The sequence below is a fragment of the Manacus candei genome, unplaced genomic scaffold (assembly GCF_025592945.1).
Source record: "Manacus candei isolate 608988 ecotype Guabito, Panama unplaced genomic scaffold, ASM2559294v1 h1tg000063l, whole genome shotgun sequence".
Lineage (NCBI taxonomy): Eukaryota > Metazoa > Chordata > Aves > Passeriformes > Pipridae > Manacus > Manacus candei.
Genome location: NW_026138111.1, coordinates 2,420,487 through 2,438,781, shown reverse-complemented (window position 1 = coordinate 2,438,781; position 18,295 = coordinate 2,420,487). Strand labels below are relative to the sequence as shown.

General features: G+C 41.3%; 1 protein-coding gene across 3 annotated transcripts in view; it reads left to right on the top strand.

Moving 5' to 3' along the window:
* The first annotated feature begins 3,097 nt into the window (after positions 1 to 3,097).
* ATXN7L1 (ataxin 7 like 1) overlaps positions 3,098 to 18,295 on the top strand; it is a 115,963-nt gene continuing 100,765 nt past the window's right edge. For all 3 annotated transcript variants that reach the window (XM_051805115.1, XM_051805113.1, XM_051805114.1), the window contains exons 1-2: positions 3,098 to 3,381; positions 3,874 to 3,942. In XM_051805115.1, the coding sequence (XP_051661075.1) occupies positions 3,267 to 3,381; positions 3,874 to 3,942 (184 nt within the window). In that variant the 5' untranslated portion in view covers positions 3,098 to 3,266. The remainder of the gene's footprint in view (positions 3,382 to 3,873; positions 3,943 to 18,295) is intronic.

Here is an 18,295-nt window from a genome sequence, read left to right as displayed (position 1 = left end):
CCATCTGAATGTTCTTGCTATGGTAAAGCTGCAGCTCAAGTTCACCAGACAAAACTACATATATTCCCAACCATGGGAAAACTTCTATAATGTCAAATCAGCTCTCTTCCTATTTTGCTAAATATTTCTAGAGCATAATGCACAGCTCTCCACGCAACATACACTAGTTTGATTTGGCACCAATCTGGAGCGCTTCTTCTTTCGGAGAAGCCCTGGTGCAGAACAGAAGCTATTTTTCTGCAGGTTCAGGGTTTGCACCCTACAAGCCAATGGAGATAAACTGATGGCTGGTTTGCTCAGGGATGGGGTTCATTCCTTGGTGCAGATCACAGAGGCAGCACAGACACAATCAAAGCAAGCTCGTACTTCTTAAACAAAAGATGCTGATCACTGGAAAGGCTTATGCGTAGATGTGGCACTTAGGGACATGATTAAGTGCTGTACTTGGCAGTGCAGGGTTAATGGTTGGACTTGATCTTAAAGGTCTTTTCCAATCTAAATGATTATATGACTCTGATTGTGGAACCATTTGTTTAATGGCTGTTTCTAAACACATATGGTAGGGAGGAGGAAGAATCCCTTTGAGAGGGCTTTGGAAATCTTTCTCTCAAACTGTAAGTCACTGGATTCTTTTGAGGAAGGAATTGGTACATCTTGCATCTCTGATTGTATGCTAATTTTCCTTCATATGGTCTGTTTCTGTTAAGAGCCTAGACTGTAGGTCTGCAGTGTGTCATGGTAAGCAGTATGTAGATCAGTGCCATGTGTCAAAGCTGGAAAGTTTCTTCACTTTTCTTGCTTTGTTTGAGGCTGCTTGTATTAAGTACTTTCCCTCTCTCCTTTTTTCTCACTTGTGTGGTTAGGAATTGCTTTACTGCCTGTATATCCTGTGACAGTGTTTAATATTAGTTAGATGTTTGGCCATCCGTACTTCCCTGAAATCTAAAGTTGGTTTTCATTGACGGGGATTTCCTGGGTGCTCACGTGCCTTTCTTTTCTATCTTGTCTCCAGATACACATCTTGGGTAATCACACCAGTGTTATGGTATAAGCTGTGCAGTGTAACTTCTCTAATTATGGGACTATCTGGCTGCTGTCAAGATTTTTTGCTCAACCATCTTGCAGTGAATTTGAACACAAGTGCCAAACATGTTGACTATTAACTTCATGTGCTTTATCATTCCTCCTAAGGAATTCCATCTTGCTATTCCTGACCAAAGTGTTTTTCAGTATAGTGGACAGGGTTTTCAACTTCAACATAAGCAGCTTATGTCTATTCTTTGTTTTTATTTCCTCACTGATGATTATGTCTCCTTATAATTAAAAACATCAAATATATCCACTACCAGCTGAATTTTGTTAGACTAAGTCAAATTCTTCTCATATGATAGAATCTTAATTCCTCTGATCTTTCTAGTAACCCTTTCCACACTTTTTCTGTAGGAAGATTAATTTAAACTGGTGGATAGGAGTGTACTTAATATTCCAGAATAGATCTTGCCAGGGCTTTGTACTATACCACAAGCACCCTTCCTGCTTCTGGAAATTCCACATATATCTAAGATCATGCATCTTATGTCTGCTTCATATTGGTTGCTAATAAGCCTGCTGCAACTGACTGGTTCTCACATGAGGCGTATTTTGGTGAGCTTTCTACTTATTTGATTCTGTTCCTGAAGTTTCTTGCAGCTAATATTACTTGACTGGAGGCACTCTGGCCAGGCCACATATTATGAAAGCTTTTAGGCTCCCCTCCAGGTATTAAGGATGGGACAGCTATTTTTTGGAAGAGGTGGAGTGTGAACACTGTGTGTATTTACCACTGCATCTGTTGACAGGCAAAGTGTGTCTGTCCTTTGCCCAAAACATTTTTCCATTCCAGTGCTGTAAAGAGCCTAATCTTAATGAAGCTGTGAGAAATTTACTTAAATCCATTCCAGACTGTAGCACCATATACCTTTAGGCAGCAGTGCTGACTTCAGCAATTCCTGTCCTGCTCCTCTGGCCATAAGTCCAGACCCTGAGCACACCCTAAGTGCTATTCTTTTTTCTTGAGTCTAGATTAATTCCATGCTCTACTTCAGCATTGTCGCACGATGGTTTGAACCAGCAAAAAGTGAATGGTGACAAAGGGTCTTAAATGAGTGGCTGGCAGAAGACATAGATGGGGATAGGGCCATGCAAAGCCCACATCAGCACTCCAAGAAGTGTCTGATGAACAATAAACATGAGCACTCCTGCTGGGGCTGCAGAGCTGTATGAAAGGTGCTGCATGTGGAATTAGAGGCTGATTAAATGAAACCAAGTCCTTCACCAGCGGTGTTCATGTTTGGCTTAAGAGGTGTGAGCTGGAGCAATAGGCTTATGGTGTAACTCCTTACCCAAATCAGGTATATTTGAGGATAATTTTCAATTTCTATTCTTACCTCAATGGAGAATTAAATAGAAATGACACGGCCCTGAATTAAAAGCATGTACATCCCACAGGTTACGTAGAGCGAGATGAAAACCTCGGTGTTGTTTGAGAGGAGGAGGATCTGCGAGCTCAGAGCTGCTGTACCTAAAACACCAAATACTACCTGCCTAAAACACCAAAACCAGAGCAATCCCATTTGCAAGCAGACGAAGCCCTGCTACAGATCAGGCAGCATTTGGACAACAAAATGGCTGGGGCTATAAGTGATCCACAGAACCGCAGCTGGAAGAAGCCGGGGGGCGGGGGAGCCCCGACCCCACACTCCGGGGCCGATCAGGGGCCGCGCCGGGGCGCGGCGGGGCCGTGCCGCAGTTACCGAGAGCCCGTCCCAGGCACTTACTGCGGGGCGCTGCGAGACGCGCGGGGGGCGCGCAGCCCCGGGGAGCGCACGGCCGGCGGCTGCGCCTTCCCGGCGGGGCTCCTGGGCCGCGGACCCCGCTCGGCTCGGCTCGGCTCGGCTCGGCTCGGCCGGGCGGTGCCGGTGCCGGTGCCGGGCCGGGGCCGGAGGGGCAGCGCGGGGGCCGCGCGGGTCCGGCGCCCCTCGGGGCGGGCACGGGCCCGGTGCCGGCGGCGCGAGGCGCAGGCGCGGGGGGCGCGGGCATGCGCGCTGGGCGGCGGGGAGCCCGATCTGATAGGGAGCAGGGGCTGACACTACCCCCGTGTGGGCGGCGGAACGTCCCGAGGATGACGTGCGGCGTTCTCGAATCCCGTGTCTCGCTCGCTCGCTCGCCGCCGCCGCCGCCGAAGGAAACGGGAAAAGCAACAAGGAGGCAGGAGCAGGCGCGGCGCCATGGCGGCCCTGGAGCGGCCCGTGCCCAGTCCCGAGGCGTTCCTGGGCCAGCCCTGGGCCGCCTGGGTGCGGGAGGCCGCCCCCCCGCACGCGCACGGCGCCGCCCCCCCGCACAGTAAGGGCAGGGACCGGCCGCGGTCCGGCTCCGCACGCCGCTCCCCCCGGAGCGGGGCCGGGGTCCGACCGGGCCGCCCCCCCTCCCCTCTCTCCCTTCCCCTCCCTCCTCCCGCCGGGGCCGGGAGGTGCCGCCCCCCCGGGCGCTCAGCTGACGCCCGGCCGAGCCCCCGTGCCATGTGTGCGGGAGGCGCACGCCGCGCCTGCCGTGCCGCTGCCCCGCGGCGCTGGGCCGGCGCCGCGGTGGGGGAAGGGGGCGAGGGGGAGGATGCGCGGAGGGGCTGGAGGATGCCGCGGGAGGGGGGGGGCGGAGGGTGCTGCCGCGGGGGGCCCGGCGGTTCCGCTCCCTGGCAGATGCTCCGACCATTGTGCTTTTGCTGTTGCAAATAGAAACACTGCTCACCTCCTCACCTCTCCTCCTCCTCCCCTCGCCAAACAATAAATGCACACCTCAGGGCCCTCGGCGCTTCCTGACTCTGCTTCTCTTCTGCAGGTGTAGATCTAGAAGAGACTGGAAAGGAGGGTGGAAAAAGCAGGGAGGTTATGAGGCTTAATAAAGAAGGTAAGTGGATAGTGCTGGCACACCTCTCTACCTGTCTTGTTTCTTGGTGGTTGTGGATTACTGTGGTTTGGCCTTGACAGGGTTGTCTCAAAGCATATGGATCTCTCTGCCGTGAAGAATGTTTCAGGATTGGATACATGCAGATGACTGTCACTGTGTCAACTTCTTTTGAAGTACAGGTATAACAGGTGTATGCGTGCAACTGGCAGATGTGGTAAAAGATAAGGCAATTTTGAGTCAAAAGACAACTACACATCAGTGGCCATATTGGATTTTTTTTTGTAGACCCTGTCCCTTCATGCAACATTTCACTTGCTTCTGTGTGGAGATAAGCATATAAACCTGGGCATCAGCTTTACACATTATATTATCATTAGTGACTAGTGAAGACGTTTTCACTTGTGGAAAGAGTCTGTTACAATTTTTGAGTTCATTCAGTTTAACTCAAGTCACATTTTATGTTTTCATTCTCACTGCTGAGTGTGACTTGCAGACAACTGAGCGGCCAATGTCAAATATTATCTTACATTAAACAAAGCCATGCATATTATGCGAAAACAAATATAACGAGTCATTTGGACCATAAAGTTTTCTGGTACCATCAGTATGAACAGGCAGATTCCGGGCTACTGGTATTTGCCAGTATGCCGTGCCTGACACAGTTCTGTCAGTTGCGAGAAGAGAAACTTTAGTGGTGAGCATAAACAAATCAAATTTACACCTTTCGTTTGTTATATGTGTCATTGACATCGTGCTGGGGGAACACCTAATGCAACTAGTGAAATGCTTTGGGACGCTCTTTCATGTAGCTCTCTGTTTGTTTCTGTTGTGTAAAGAAAGTAGTTTACGTATACAACCTCTCTGTCGTGAGAAATACTTATTGTAAAGTCAGTTCATAATGAACGATCCCATCATAGTGAAACTTTGTTGTGACTTACTCATGCTGAGAGAAATCCTGCTATTACCTGTAATGTCATAATATATATTCTGAAATGATGTTAAGTTTCTCAATATATTATAGTTGTCATTACACATGCATTCAATTTTGAGCATCTTGGCAGCTCAAAGGAATCTTATGTTTTCTAAACAACCTCTTGAAAAAAGAATGAATTAATCAGTAATGTAGATTTGTGTAATAAACTATAAAATTGCATGGAGTACACATTAAAATAATTTAAAATACCATAAAACTTCCCATTTGGAAGACCTTTCTAGAGATGCGAAGTTTGATTGTGTTCCTGTCTTGATTCTTAAGTACCTGAACCTCTTTATTTTGCCAGCCCAAAAATAAGTTAGCGGCAGAACTGGGATTTTCCTGTAGTATATTTATAGGTAAAAGGTTCAAGGTGCAGTTTGTACACCTGTCAGTACTGTTGATTCAAAAATAATCGAATAAAAGTCTTACTACTTCAGCTTGGCTTTCATAAGGAGCCTAATTTGTTGAGATAAAATGTTTTGTGCTCAGAAGTCCTTGAACACAAATTCTTATTATAAGCTTACTCGAGACATAAAGATTGAAGCACGTCCCTACTCCCTAGTCATACATAATATGCAAATTGTTTCCTAGAACGATTCAGTTTAGATTATCAGTTCTAGTCTTGTTTGGGGTTTTAGGGGGGTTAGAGACTCCAGCAAAGGAGCTCTGTGTAAACTCACTCTCCAGAAAAATTTTTTCCAAAGTATAATGCTGTTGCTGACATTATGATGGTGACAGGTGTGAAGCACTTACTGGTTTTTATAGTACTTATGGTGTAATATAAATGTTTAAAAAACCAAACCTGACTTATATTTAGAAAATAAAAAGCTTTAGAAATTTTATTGCTTCCAAGTAGTAACTTCTGTTAGATCACTTAAAAATAACTTTCATGAAGTTTGAATAAATTAGTATGTGTTGAAATATTTCTATATTCACTTAAGCAGTCTGTTAATACAGGTGTTTCTACCACACCCATCTGTATGTCTGAACATCCACTGTAAATCTTCTTGGGCCTCACCATCCTTATTCATAAAGGTGGGGAAACATGTGATAAGTTAGATTGGTCTGCAGGAGACATTGCTCGTGTGTTTGAAGAAGTGCTTGTGCTTTTACTCTGATCTTGCACACATCCGTCTTGTGACATGTTGAATTTTTTTGACTGCTTTGTTCATAGACAAGGGTTGTGGTCATGATAGGTCTGAATACCAAACCCAACTCCTTTTTCTTTACAATCCTATCTATTTGAGTAAACCTTTTTATGGCATCTGTGGTGCCAAGAGATTGTAAGTGATGTCTTAGAAAAATCAAATGTTACTTGTACCAAGTAACTGAGGACGACAGAGACAGGATTTTAAGTATCAAAAATTACCGTCCTGTTTGATAAAGATAGTGTAAAATCTGATCTCTCTGCATTTACTTCTTGTCATATTTGTCTGCATTTTGTCATCTTTAGTTGATATGACCAGATTTATGTGGTCATCCCTTTGTAAGCAGTTAAGCAAAGGAGTCTTTTTATACTAGTGAAACTGTGTGCAGAGCGTGGTGGGGGAAAGGGATGCGAAGACAAGTGGTCTCCTCCAGACCACCACAAGGTGTTTCACTTTGGTTTTGTAGAAAAATATGGGGTCTGGTGGCAAAAAGTGCCATCCTTGCTTCATCCCTGCTTCACTGCCTCCTTTCTGGTTGTGTACTGTATGTGTTTAGACTGGTGGGCTGCTCTTCCTCCTCCCTTTGGCCCAGGTGGGGACCTGGGAGGCAGCATTCCCAGGAGGTGGTGGGTAGAAACACTCACTGCCAAGTCTCCGCCTGCCCAAGGGGTTGATACTTCCTTGCGCATCCCTGGGCAAGGGGGTCACAGTCACTGTGCTGTTCATTTCTGTAGTGCAAGAGATGCACTGAGGCCATGTGCCCCCTGTGCCCCACCGTAAGGGTAAAAGTATTGCTCACTGCTTTCCTTTATTCTGCAGTGGATATGTAGGCAGCGCAGAGGGAGAGAAATTTCCTGAACGTTTTTTCAGTTTTGTAGACAGAATTGCTTTTTGCGTGCTAATACTTACTCTTAAGTTTTCCTTCAGCAAACGCAGTCTGTCCATGGTTGACTTTTACTGGCATGCAGACTTGTGGAGAGGGGATTACAAAGTTGCAAGTGTTCACAGAAAATGAGAAATTTTATGCATAAACGTTTGTGCCAGAAAAAAAACTTATCTGCTTATCTAATCAGGAAACAGAAACAGTATTGTGTAATTTATCTGACAAATCACTACCAAGCAACCGTCTTAGCTAAAAGAAGGGTTATCAGAATTGGAACAGCATTTACAATTTATGTTGAATTTTAAAAAGTTGAATGGCATAGTCGAAAAATTAAAGATTTTCTTGCAGGTAGTGTACATAGTAACAGAGGTCTGTATTTATTTGAGAATTTGTATCCTGTAAAATGCTACAGTAACTGTGTACCTGAGGTAGATACAGTGTTCTGTTATTATCAGTCTTACCCTGTAACTGATTGTAGATTAATTTTGGAGGCATGTGTTTTACTTTATACGATATTGAAGAAAAGAACAGAAGAGTGGGATTTTTTGATTTTGTGTACAGAACTTGTATTAATCGGTTTAGTAAATGTGCAAGCATTGAGTGCTGTGAGTGTTTCTAGATAGGCACAGGCTGTAAAGGGGCAAAAGATATCCTGTGTATGTCTGTGAACTACAGCAGGGTTAAATATGACCTAGGGGACTTAGGTCTGTATCTGGGTACTTGGTGTCGTAGTCAACTTCAGTTTCCCAGTTCAGTGGGTTTGTATTATTGAGGTTTCAATCTGATGATGTGTGTGTTTTGTCTCAGATAATCTTTTCACTGACCATACTGATTCATTATCATTTTTCATTAAGGATGTTAGGTAAAAAATTCTAATAGTTTTTTGATTTTGTGTTAAAACTAGAAGTTTACAATCGTTATTGCACCACCCTAAACTTGACCATTTTACTTCATGATTACACATGCAAACTGGAGTTTTAAATCTATTGTACAGTTGCTTACACTATATTTTTCCTATTTTGACTTCCCACACAAATGTCTGATGGAAAGCTTTTTGATAAATCCTTTGACAACTTCAGTACAAAATTAAAGGAATACTGATTAGTTTAGCTTTCAGTATCTTTTTAATTCTTCAGAAAAATATCTTGATGATTTTGTCATTCTTCTTGGAAAAATAAGAAGTTAAGGAGGCTAGATGGTGGTAGGGAACACTTCTATAGGGGAATAAAGGATGTGACATAAAACATTCTACTTTATGAAAAGCAAGAGAAAGAATTAAAATTTTTTATAGGGAGATTGGGAAAGAAGTGAAGACAAGACAAAACCAGCTGGTTAATGTAAGCCTTGGGATTGGAGTTGATTTTTATTTATTTTTTTTGTTTGTTTGTTTACTAGTGGTTTGCCAATGGTGCTGTTTGTCTCCTTTAAAAACATACTAAACCAAAAAGAATAAAAACGTTCATGTTTTTCTTAGATGAATTCATCTTTCACCTTTTTGTGGTAGTAGGGAATGTTGGAAAGAGCTGAGAGGGAAAGAAAATTATAGCAAGGTTTTAAACACATACCCCAAAAGAAAGATGTGAGGTTATTGAATTTAGACCAACATAACTAGTGATTTACAGGTGGTTTTAGTTTTGGTTTTGCAGTGGGCAAAAGAGAGAGTTGAATGTTGTATAATTTTCTGTCTCTTCCCTGTAAGCTAATAACGTCTTCCAGAGATACTGATTTTTAAACAGATGTAATATTCTGGTGAAGCTTGATGAGTGGAAGAAGTGAGAATTGTCAGGACACAAAACTGTGGCTGTTTTCAAGAGAAACTTTTTCTTACCGTTCTTATCTTTATGCTGGCAATAAGAACAGTGAGCAAAGGTCCCCATGGGGGTTTTCTTTAGGATGAGAAATTACAGTGGGATTGAATTCTGGTGTGTATTCTGGTGTGTAAGTGCCTGATCAGTTCTGTGTATGATATCTGACTGATTTTTTTTTTTTTCGCATGGACAGCTTCTGCAGGGGGGTGGTGTGGCTCCTGGTTATGGCTGTCACCTCATTTAATGTGTTTCAAGGAATGGTGACAGAGGAAGAATGAAACATTATGTATGATAGTGCCCAGAAAACTTAGTCAGAATTGTAGTTTATCCTCATAGTACGTAGTTATTTTCTGAAACCTGTCCTTTAGCTCTTCAACCCACACACTGGATAAAAGGAGTGGAGTAATGGTAAAGCTCTCTGATCAGACATTCTGTGTTTTGAATCAAGATTTTGGTTTTGAATATGTATCTAGAACTGTTGTTCTCTAAATTACTTCTTTAAAAATTCTGGTTTTGTTAGGTGGCACATATCTTGAAGTTCAGTATTCATGCAACAGTTGTTCTGAAGAGGTTAGATCTCCTGGTAGTTTAAAGTACCTCTTTTGATTGCATGTGAGGAAACCATGTGTGATTCTCTGTCAACTGACAGCTCTGTCACTAAGGATCTGTCTCTGACATTCCTTGTACTTGTTGTAATTTATAACCAGACTTGAGAAAGAGGGAAATTTATGTGTTTCCTAGAGTGTACCCCAAGCCCTGCTGTCACCGCAGAAAGTGAAATGACTTCTTGTGTCTAATTTTGATTGAAATATAAAAACACGTGTGTGTTTTCTTGTTTATCTGCCGCTGTATGTGGTTAATAGTTTATAGATGAAATATAGGTTTCTATGTATTATGAAAAAGGCTACACAAGAGCTGAACCATTTCCACAATGAAATGGAGTAATTTCTTTGAAATGGACCTTTTGTTCTATTTAATTAAAAATTAGGACATTATCAGATTCTGTTTTACCTTTGGGGCAAAAAATATTAGCCATTTAACCAAAGCTGAGGTGTATGAATGATATGGAAGCAGTGGAAAATCCTATAGAAAACATTTCAAATTACATTTTGTTTAAGTTGTGGAGTTTCTGGTAGTCCACTGCGTGCATTACTGAGAAAGATCTCCTTCAGTAAAAGTAGTATATGTTTTAGAGATATATGTGTTTCTTAAAGAGTTAACTCCAATATAAGGTTATATGAATGCCATGACTACTCATTATTAAGAGTAATTTTGGAATAACTAGCAAGAAAGATTTTCAGTTTATGTGGGCATGGGTTAAGCTACTGGATCTTTCTGTCTTCCAAGTTCAACTTGGTGCAGAAGTTCTTCAGCTTGTCCTTGAAAAAGCTGATTCAGGAGTTAAAGGTGCAGGGTGAAGCTGGTGTCTTTAGGTAATTAATGTGCCAAAAAACCTGTGGTGAATGCTGTTGTGACACAGTAAGGGTGTTTGACAGAGGTCTCTCAGCAAGACTAAAACAAGAAATCTTTGATGGTTCTCTTGCTGGATGAGAAGGGTAGATACTATGAGGGTAAAAATGGTCCACTTTTTTATCATAGTGCTGTGCAGCTGACTAAGCTGAGTCAAATTGGAGAAGGAATCCAGCACAGTTACTTACAACCTACGTGGGACATAGGAAAACCAACTATTGTATGCATAATTTCTCTCTTTTTCTTTTCTGTGTCCCTTTCTGTGTTTGATTTTAAGGGACTGGTTTTGTCATAATGTTTTGTATGGCTTATTAAAAGTTATGCCTGAAATCCACTGATGTTGCTGGAGAAGTGAGCTTTCTGATTGCTCTTGGTCTTGTACTCAATAGAAATGTCTTCCTTATTTCTGAAATGCTGTGCTTATTATTCAGTAATTTCCTTTCATATTTTACTAAGTTGTATGAATAATACAGTGCTTAAGCCCAACACATATTCCTATTTATCTGTTTTCTTGACAGTAATTAGAATTTAGAATTATTTGGTTTTCCAGCTTTTTCTTTTCTGTGTTCATGTATTTATAAAATGTGGACTGTTTGGCAAAAGAGAAGTGGAGTTTTCCCAGATCAGAAAGAGCATCAGCCAGAAGTAGCAAATAAATTGACAAGAGTTCTAAGTTCTGCTTAGCTGCTGGTTCCAGTGCATGTCTGGTGCAGTTTCACTTAGTCCACAGGCCCCTCCTGAATCGTCTGTGAAGCGGAAGCAGTTGTATTGTGACAGAGCTGTGTGCGGTACACAGGGGGTTCAGGCTTGCTTCCCTTTCCGTTCCCTTAGAGCAGGTGTTCAGCACAAGAGACAGAAGAGTGACTCACGAAGTAACATCAAGACATAAGAATGGCTGGCAAAGGGGAAGAGTTCATGGGGTTTGATTCTGTGTGATCTTTGCTATGTTCTTTGTTTTGTTTATAATTTTTTTCTGTTTTACAGTGGTTTATGTCTTCTGTCCAGTCATTCTGTCTCTTCCTACTGCAGTGGGCTGGACACGGGGGGGGGGTCAGAATCTGTGAATTTGAAGTTATATTTGAATTGAACCCTGCTAATGTCATGTAAGTTATAGTTGTTAAGAAGTTTGTTGAATCGGAAGTGTCTTCTCTAGCAAAACAAAACAGGATGGTACTGGACCTCTCCAGTGACAGAATAAGGTGACTTGAGTTTGTCATCATTTTGAGATGAAATGGTCAGAATAGAAGCTGAAATTTAAAAATCATTATATGTGTCCATTTTTGAGTCTCTGATAGGTATTCTATCCTCAAGTGACCTTTAGGCTGGCTGCTTTTGATTGTCTAGATTAGACAGATTATCAGGTAGCAGTCAGCATATCCAGTTGTTTTTTAAGATGCTCTTAGTTATGTCTATTGAGACAGGATGCTATGATGATTTAAATCTGAAAAGTTTGTTGGACCCATGCCACCACAACAACCACTGTCAGAGCCAAAACCTTGTTTGTTTGGGGCTGATAATGGAGATAGTCAGAGGACAATGATCTAGATGAATATAAGTGATTGATCTGTTACTGCTGTGATTAGGGAGGCAGTATTACTGTTTACATGATCCTAATGCCTAGCAGCCCCATCAGACACTAGACACTACTGTGCTGAGTACCAGCACAAGGAGGAAGGGTGTGTGCTTGTGTGTGTTGTGAAATCGTTGTGCTGCAGAGAACTAATTTTTTAATATATGACAAAGTAGGAGTTTTAATATTGACAAACAAAAGGACTTAGTTGCTCCACGTGATAGGTGTTTAGCCTAAACTAGAGTGGCTTTCTTAGGACTGTGGCAAGGAAGGCTTTAGAGTGATGTCTGAAGGGCATTGAAGTAGTTTTGCAAGTGCTTTGAAAGTATCCTTACTCAAGTGTGGAAGTTGGTCTGAGTGAAAATACAGGCTTGTTAAAAGCTTAGTAAATGGATACTGATATCATGAACCAACTAGAAATGTGAGCAAGTGGTGTGATAGCAAGTAAGATGTGGACAGTATAGTGTACATAAGAGAGAGGAGCATGGAAAGCAAAGATGAGTTGTTCCCAAAATATAAATTTGGAATGGAGGATTGTGCATAGAAGGATGCAGAGAGAATGGCAAAGCAGTATGACAATATAGAAGAAAGAACTTTTAGAGCAGTGTGAACAAGCAGGATAATGTTTGTCAATATGAAAAAGAAGAAAATATAAATAGCTAATGTGAGGTGAAGGCCCAGACAAACCTTTAGCTGTGAAGGTGTTTAAAGAAGACTTTGTCCTAGGGATGCCAGACAGGAAGAATCATTGAGATATAGATGTAACCTAAATGAACAGATCAAGAGAGAAGTCATTGGCAAAGATGACACAGTGTTTTATCATAGTATTTTATATCTGAATGATGGGCAAGATGATTATGCTGTCCAGGGTTATCAAGAGAGGAGGTAGAGAAAAGAGGGTGGGAGTGATGTGATCTAAGTTCTGCTCTAGCTGTATCAAGCTGAAGCTGACAGCTACTCAGTGGCAAGAGGTGTCAGAAAAACAGACTGAGATTTTTTGTTTAGACATAAATGTACTGTCTTTGAGACCTATCTCCTCGGGAACTGGATGTGTTGGTAAAATTCTCGGATGTAAGAGAAGGGACAAAAGATACATCCCTGCTAGAAGACAAAGAAGGAATAAGGAGCCTACCAGTGACCTGTGAAGGGATTGGTACAGGAAGGAAGGGCAGCAGAAGAGGGTAGGGTCATGGAAGTCAGGAACAGAGAATGAATGCTTCTGAAGGAGAAAGGCATTTAATTTTCATGAAGAATGCATGAGGGTTATGGCTGATGGAAATTATTAACTTGATGTGATGTTGCAATCGTAAAAGTTTTTAGACATTTTAGTAAGAATAGCTTCAGTGTATTGCTAAGGACAGCTGCAGGAAACTCAGGCTGAAGTTAGAGACAAAAGTGTAATTTGTTATCAGACAGATCATAATGAACTTAAAGGTGAAAGAGTGACAGAAAGAGTAGTGTAGTTAGAGAAGCAAGGGGTCTGAAGTAGATTTTCAAGCATAGAAGAGGCTGATTGGCTGTCCTGCTGCTCTGTCAGAGCAGGGGGAGAAAGGAGATGTGAGGTATGGGGTGATGTGAGTGAGGCAAGTGAAGAGTGGGACAGATGTGGTTTCTATCTGTTGTGGGAGGAAGAAAGAAGAACTATAAGGAAGAGAAAGGGAGTGGGAAGGGAGAACGTGAAATGGTTATTATGTTTTCTCGCTTTCTCTTGGAATAAATATTTGCATTCTATTGTGGAGAAAGAAATGGATACAAAAGAAAAGGTTTGAGGAGTGAGTCAAAAGTAGGAAGAAAAAAGGCTGAAATTGCAGGTGTGGGTTCAGCTCAAATGGAGGAATGGCACAGATTAGTAAGCAGCAGGAGAGAGAGAAAATGTGCGATAACCTCATTTTCAGACTGGTTCTCTTTTCCACTGCAAATTCTAGGACAGGCGAGAATATAGCAAAGAAAATCGATGTTTAAGACAAGCATGAGTTCAGGATTGGTGGACCTAGTATTGGCAAGTAGAAGCAAAAACCACCACAGAAAAAGAGCCTTTCAAGGAGAGAGAAGTGTGTGTCTGGTCATATCTATCACATTGCGTGATGGATGTGAAAGCAGTAGTTCTGTTCCTTGCAGTGCATCATAAGTAGATACTATGTCTATGTGATCTGTCACATACTGATACTGACTTGTGCTTCCTGCTTCCAGAGCCGAGACAAGGCCACGGGATTGCATTATCGTGGACTGGGCCCCGGGTAACGTCGTACTGCTCAGGGTGTATCATGAGAGCTTGGGCGCAGTGCTGCAGTAACCATGGTTGTATGGCTTTTGCTTGTCTTGCAGGGCAAAGCAAGCTTGTTCCTGTCTACATGCTACAGGCAGACATGCTTTATGATACAGCACTTTTTTTTTCTCTCAGAAAGCAGGACTTAATGATTTTAGAGGTGTTACATGGAATGGCTGTCATTCATGATGCAGGCTCCTCAGTGTTTAAGAAGTTAATCTCAGGTTTTCACATCTCTTTAGTAGATCTAAACATTTGTTTAAGGAAGAAGAGAATGCTGTGGGAAAGAGCTGTTTGCTCACGCACAGAGCATTGAGCTGATCCTTTGACTTGGAAGGCTTTATCCATTACCTTGCCTGCCTTTCCCAAGCAACTTTCTGCATGTCCCTGTGTGTTATCAATGTTCAGTCATCCCAGCAGCTTGTACATGTCACCACGCAGAGGTACTGAGAAAAAAGGGAAAGAAAAAACATCTTCAGATTTTCTCTTCAAAGTCTCTCAGGGTTTTTTTGTGCACTGTCATAAAGTTTTGTGGTTCTGATCTATATTCATGCTTTTGCTGTATTTTTGGCTTTTTAGAAGACTTGGAGAACCTTGGGCAAATATACTAAGAAACTGAATGCATGGCAATGGAAAAACATGAGGAGAAATGGGAGGAAAAATGTTTCAGCTCTTGAAATTATGGTGAGCTGTGTGTATAGCGCTTTTAATAGAGTCTTCGTACATTCTGTGCTTGGTGTAAGTCTTCTTCAGCTACTCTCATAACTCACAACACACTGGGTGTGAACGTTACCAAGCCTTGTAGGTATTTAAATTTTGAAAGAGGTAATGCGGTTTTACATATTTTTGGGTTTCTTGCTCATCGGGAAAAATTATTCTTGACTGCGCTGCTGAAGGAGGGAATGCTACAAGTTTTATTTTGTGGCATTTATTATTGTTTCCAGCTTTTCAAGATATATGTCACTATTCTGAGTGTTTGTTTTCCAAGCTCCTTGGCAAGTCAAAGGTACTGTAAATCTTTATCGCTTTCCTGGAAGGTAAGAGTTTATCCTGTATGGGAGTTTCTGTAGGGTTTTGGGTTGTTTGGAGTTTTTTTAGTTCCTTGTTATTAGGTATATATTTGGAAAAGTTCTGGAGAGATGTGTAACATATGTGTTCAAATGATGTAACGCATATAGAAGTGTTAGCTTTAAAAACCAGCAAGATATGGTCTGTATTACAGAGAGCTTACGATGCATTTCAGACGAAGCAGTGTGTGTTGTGGAGACAAAAATCAGTCTATGAGTGTTGAAAATTTTCTTGCAGGAAGCTATTTTAAGGAGGAATTTGAAGGAGGTAAAGAATAATTAGTTGATGTGGAGGAAGGAGGCATCAAAACTGATAGTATAGCAACAGGAAAGTAGTGTACAGAACAGATTCCTAGTGAGAGCAGTTTATTTGTAAAAATAAACTCTCTCTGTTTTGTTAATATTGTCTTACTGTCTGGGAGCTGGAAAGCAAAACTAATTGTAATTGCCAGACTGCAAAAATAACATAAATATTGAAAGATAAATCTTAATCTTTCTTAACTCTGTTCCCTAAACATGCCCTCTGTTCTCCAAATACTTAAACATTCCCTTTTTTATTAGGCTTCAGCCTCATCTGTTCTCCTGAATAGTGCCCTAGTTTTGCTACTAGGCAGAAAGTGAAGAGAAGCTAACGCATGGTGTATGCAACAACATTTGTCATTCTCTTATACTCTTTCTTCTGTATTAGTTCTTTTATGCCCATTTGTTTATATGCGTATTACAGGTTCAGAAGATAAGTAACGGGCAAAATTCTAAGCAGCTTTGACTCTTGTTCTGGACTTCAACCTTAGAGTAAGTCTGTTGTGTCTGAATTCCTCTGTAGTTTGAATTTTTTTTAGGAGAACCCCTTGGATGTGGGCTCTTCATGGCAGATTTCTGACATACCATGTGCAAGCATAGTGTGCTATGAAAACAATACACAGAACAAGTGCTTTTGAAAGCTTGTTAATTTAAATACTGTGAAGCTGTGAGAGAGACTTCCCTGTCTTCAAAATCACGATACTGAAGCTGCTTTGAGTAATAATCAGGACAGTGTGTGTATATCCAGAGGAAGGGTGAAGTTCGATTTATGTCAGTGTGAGGAGAGGCAGAGAGAGTGAGTGAATGGGAAGAAGTCATGAGAATAAAGAAGTTGACTACTGATAATGTTTATAGATCACCTTTCTTTGGAAAGAGGCCCAAGGTATCCTACCTTCTATGTGTAGAAATTAATCCATTTGTCACTGAAAGAGGATGGGCTAACATGGCTGCTACTGAAAGCCCAATCCTACCTGCACTGGAATTAAATGAAAAAATGCTGAAAGCCTCCTGTGTACTGATAGGGTATAATCCAGTCCTCAATGAAATATGTTATTGCATAATGATTTGGAAAGGTAAGGATCAATACCTTATTTCTAGATTACAAAGTGAATACTGGTACATAGAATGTATTTATTTACAGGGGGAAAACCCCCAAATAAACAGAAAAAAAGAGGTAAAATACCAGAGCACATTACTTTTCCCTGCGAGAGTTTACTGCAGGCTTTGCTGACTAGCACTGTTTACTGTTTTTCAAATGTTAATGCTGCCATTGGCGCTGAATTTTACTGATTAAAGACTGCTATATTTCAAAATACATTGCTGTGGTTTATCTTTCTTTCAAAGAGCAGGTACCCAAACCACACTTATGAGAATAGATCAGTTCTTATTATAGCAAAAGCCCACAGTACTTCACTATTAGTTTAGCAAGTCCACATACTAGTTTGGTGCTTTTCAATAATTTTGTAATTACTTAAAAGCAGAATTTGATGTTACTGCACCAAAAGCTAGATTGCTTGCTCCTTTCCTATGCAAACATTATGGACGTTCTCTTCTTTTCTGCACCTGCTCTACCAGTGAGGACCATGTTTACTTTACCAGATATGGTAGGATATGATCTTATAATCTCTAACTGGATTTTTTTTTGGGAATTTTCCTTTTTGTTCTGTTTGTGGAAATGGTCATCCTAGATATTTATGATTTTACTTAGGTTCTTTTTTCATCCTAGATAAGAAGGGAAACTAGTTGGTGATAGCCAGTGATAATTGCAGATTATAACTGGCAGTTAATTTTCACTACATGGGTAGATTTATAACATTAGCAAATCCTCCATGACTAGCCTGCAGCTCTGCCTTTTGTCTGGAAGAACACTGGCTCTAGCCTGAAGCAATCTTTCATTGTGCCCATTGGATTTTGCTGAGAATAAAGCCTGCTGTGGCCACCCAGCACCTCAAGAGGTGAATAGACAAGTGAGCATCAGAACGCCATAGTGCAAAATAGGCTGGGAATGGCAAATTCATTGAATGAAATAGTTTAAAGAGGTAGGTTTAAATTGGGTAACTATTACATGTTTGCACTGTAATCTTTCTCCCTGCAGTTTTTCTCTTGTAAAATACAGACACTGAATTTATACATTCTGTCACACTTGGAGTTGATGCAGTGGGGTTTAAAAAATACGTATGTTTTTCTTTATAACAGACAGAAGTAAGTTTGGTCATGGTCCATTCTGAATTTGATGTGTTAGGAAAAACTTCTATCTAGAATTTAAGTAGGAATGGAAGGGTTACCCTAGAGGGTTGATTAATTTAATTTGAGTGTTACTCCCTGTGCAAAGCAGTCCTGAAGGAAGCTGAAAGTGCTTAACTGAGAGAGTAGGAGGAAGGTGAACACTTACTACTTTTTATCCAGCTTTACTGAAATACTGTATCCCAGTTCTTGTGTCCACATCTGGTGCTGGAAAATCTGGAAGGAGTTCAGAAAAATCTACATTAATTTGAGGCTTGGATAATCAGCTTTAGAATGGAAGCTTTAAGAAGCTCAATCTATTTAGTTTATCAACAGACAGTAGAGGCTACCTGATAAGTCTATAAGTACTTAGACAGGGTGAAGGTATCTGACAGTTAGATGGTTCTTTGTCAGGTAGATTAAGAGGATTCTCATGGCTGAAAGCTGAAGCTAGATCAGTTCAGACTAGAAATAAGATGCAGTTTTCTAAAGATACGATTAAATAGGAACAGCTTATCAAGGGATGTAGTAGACTCTCTGTTGCACAAAATCCTCGCATAAGGCCCTGGTGCTTTCACAGGAAGCACACGGTGCTTTAGCCAGAGCCAGAAAGCTTGAGTTTGAAGCTAGAATAATATGATG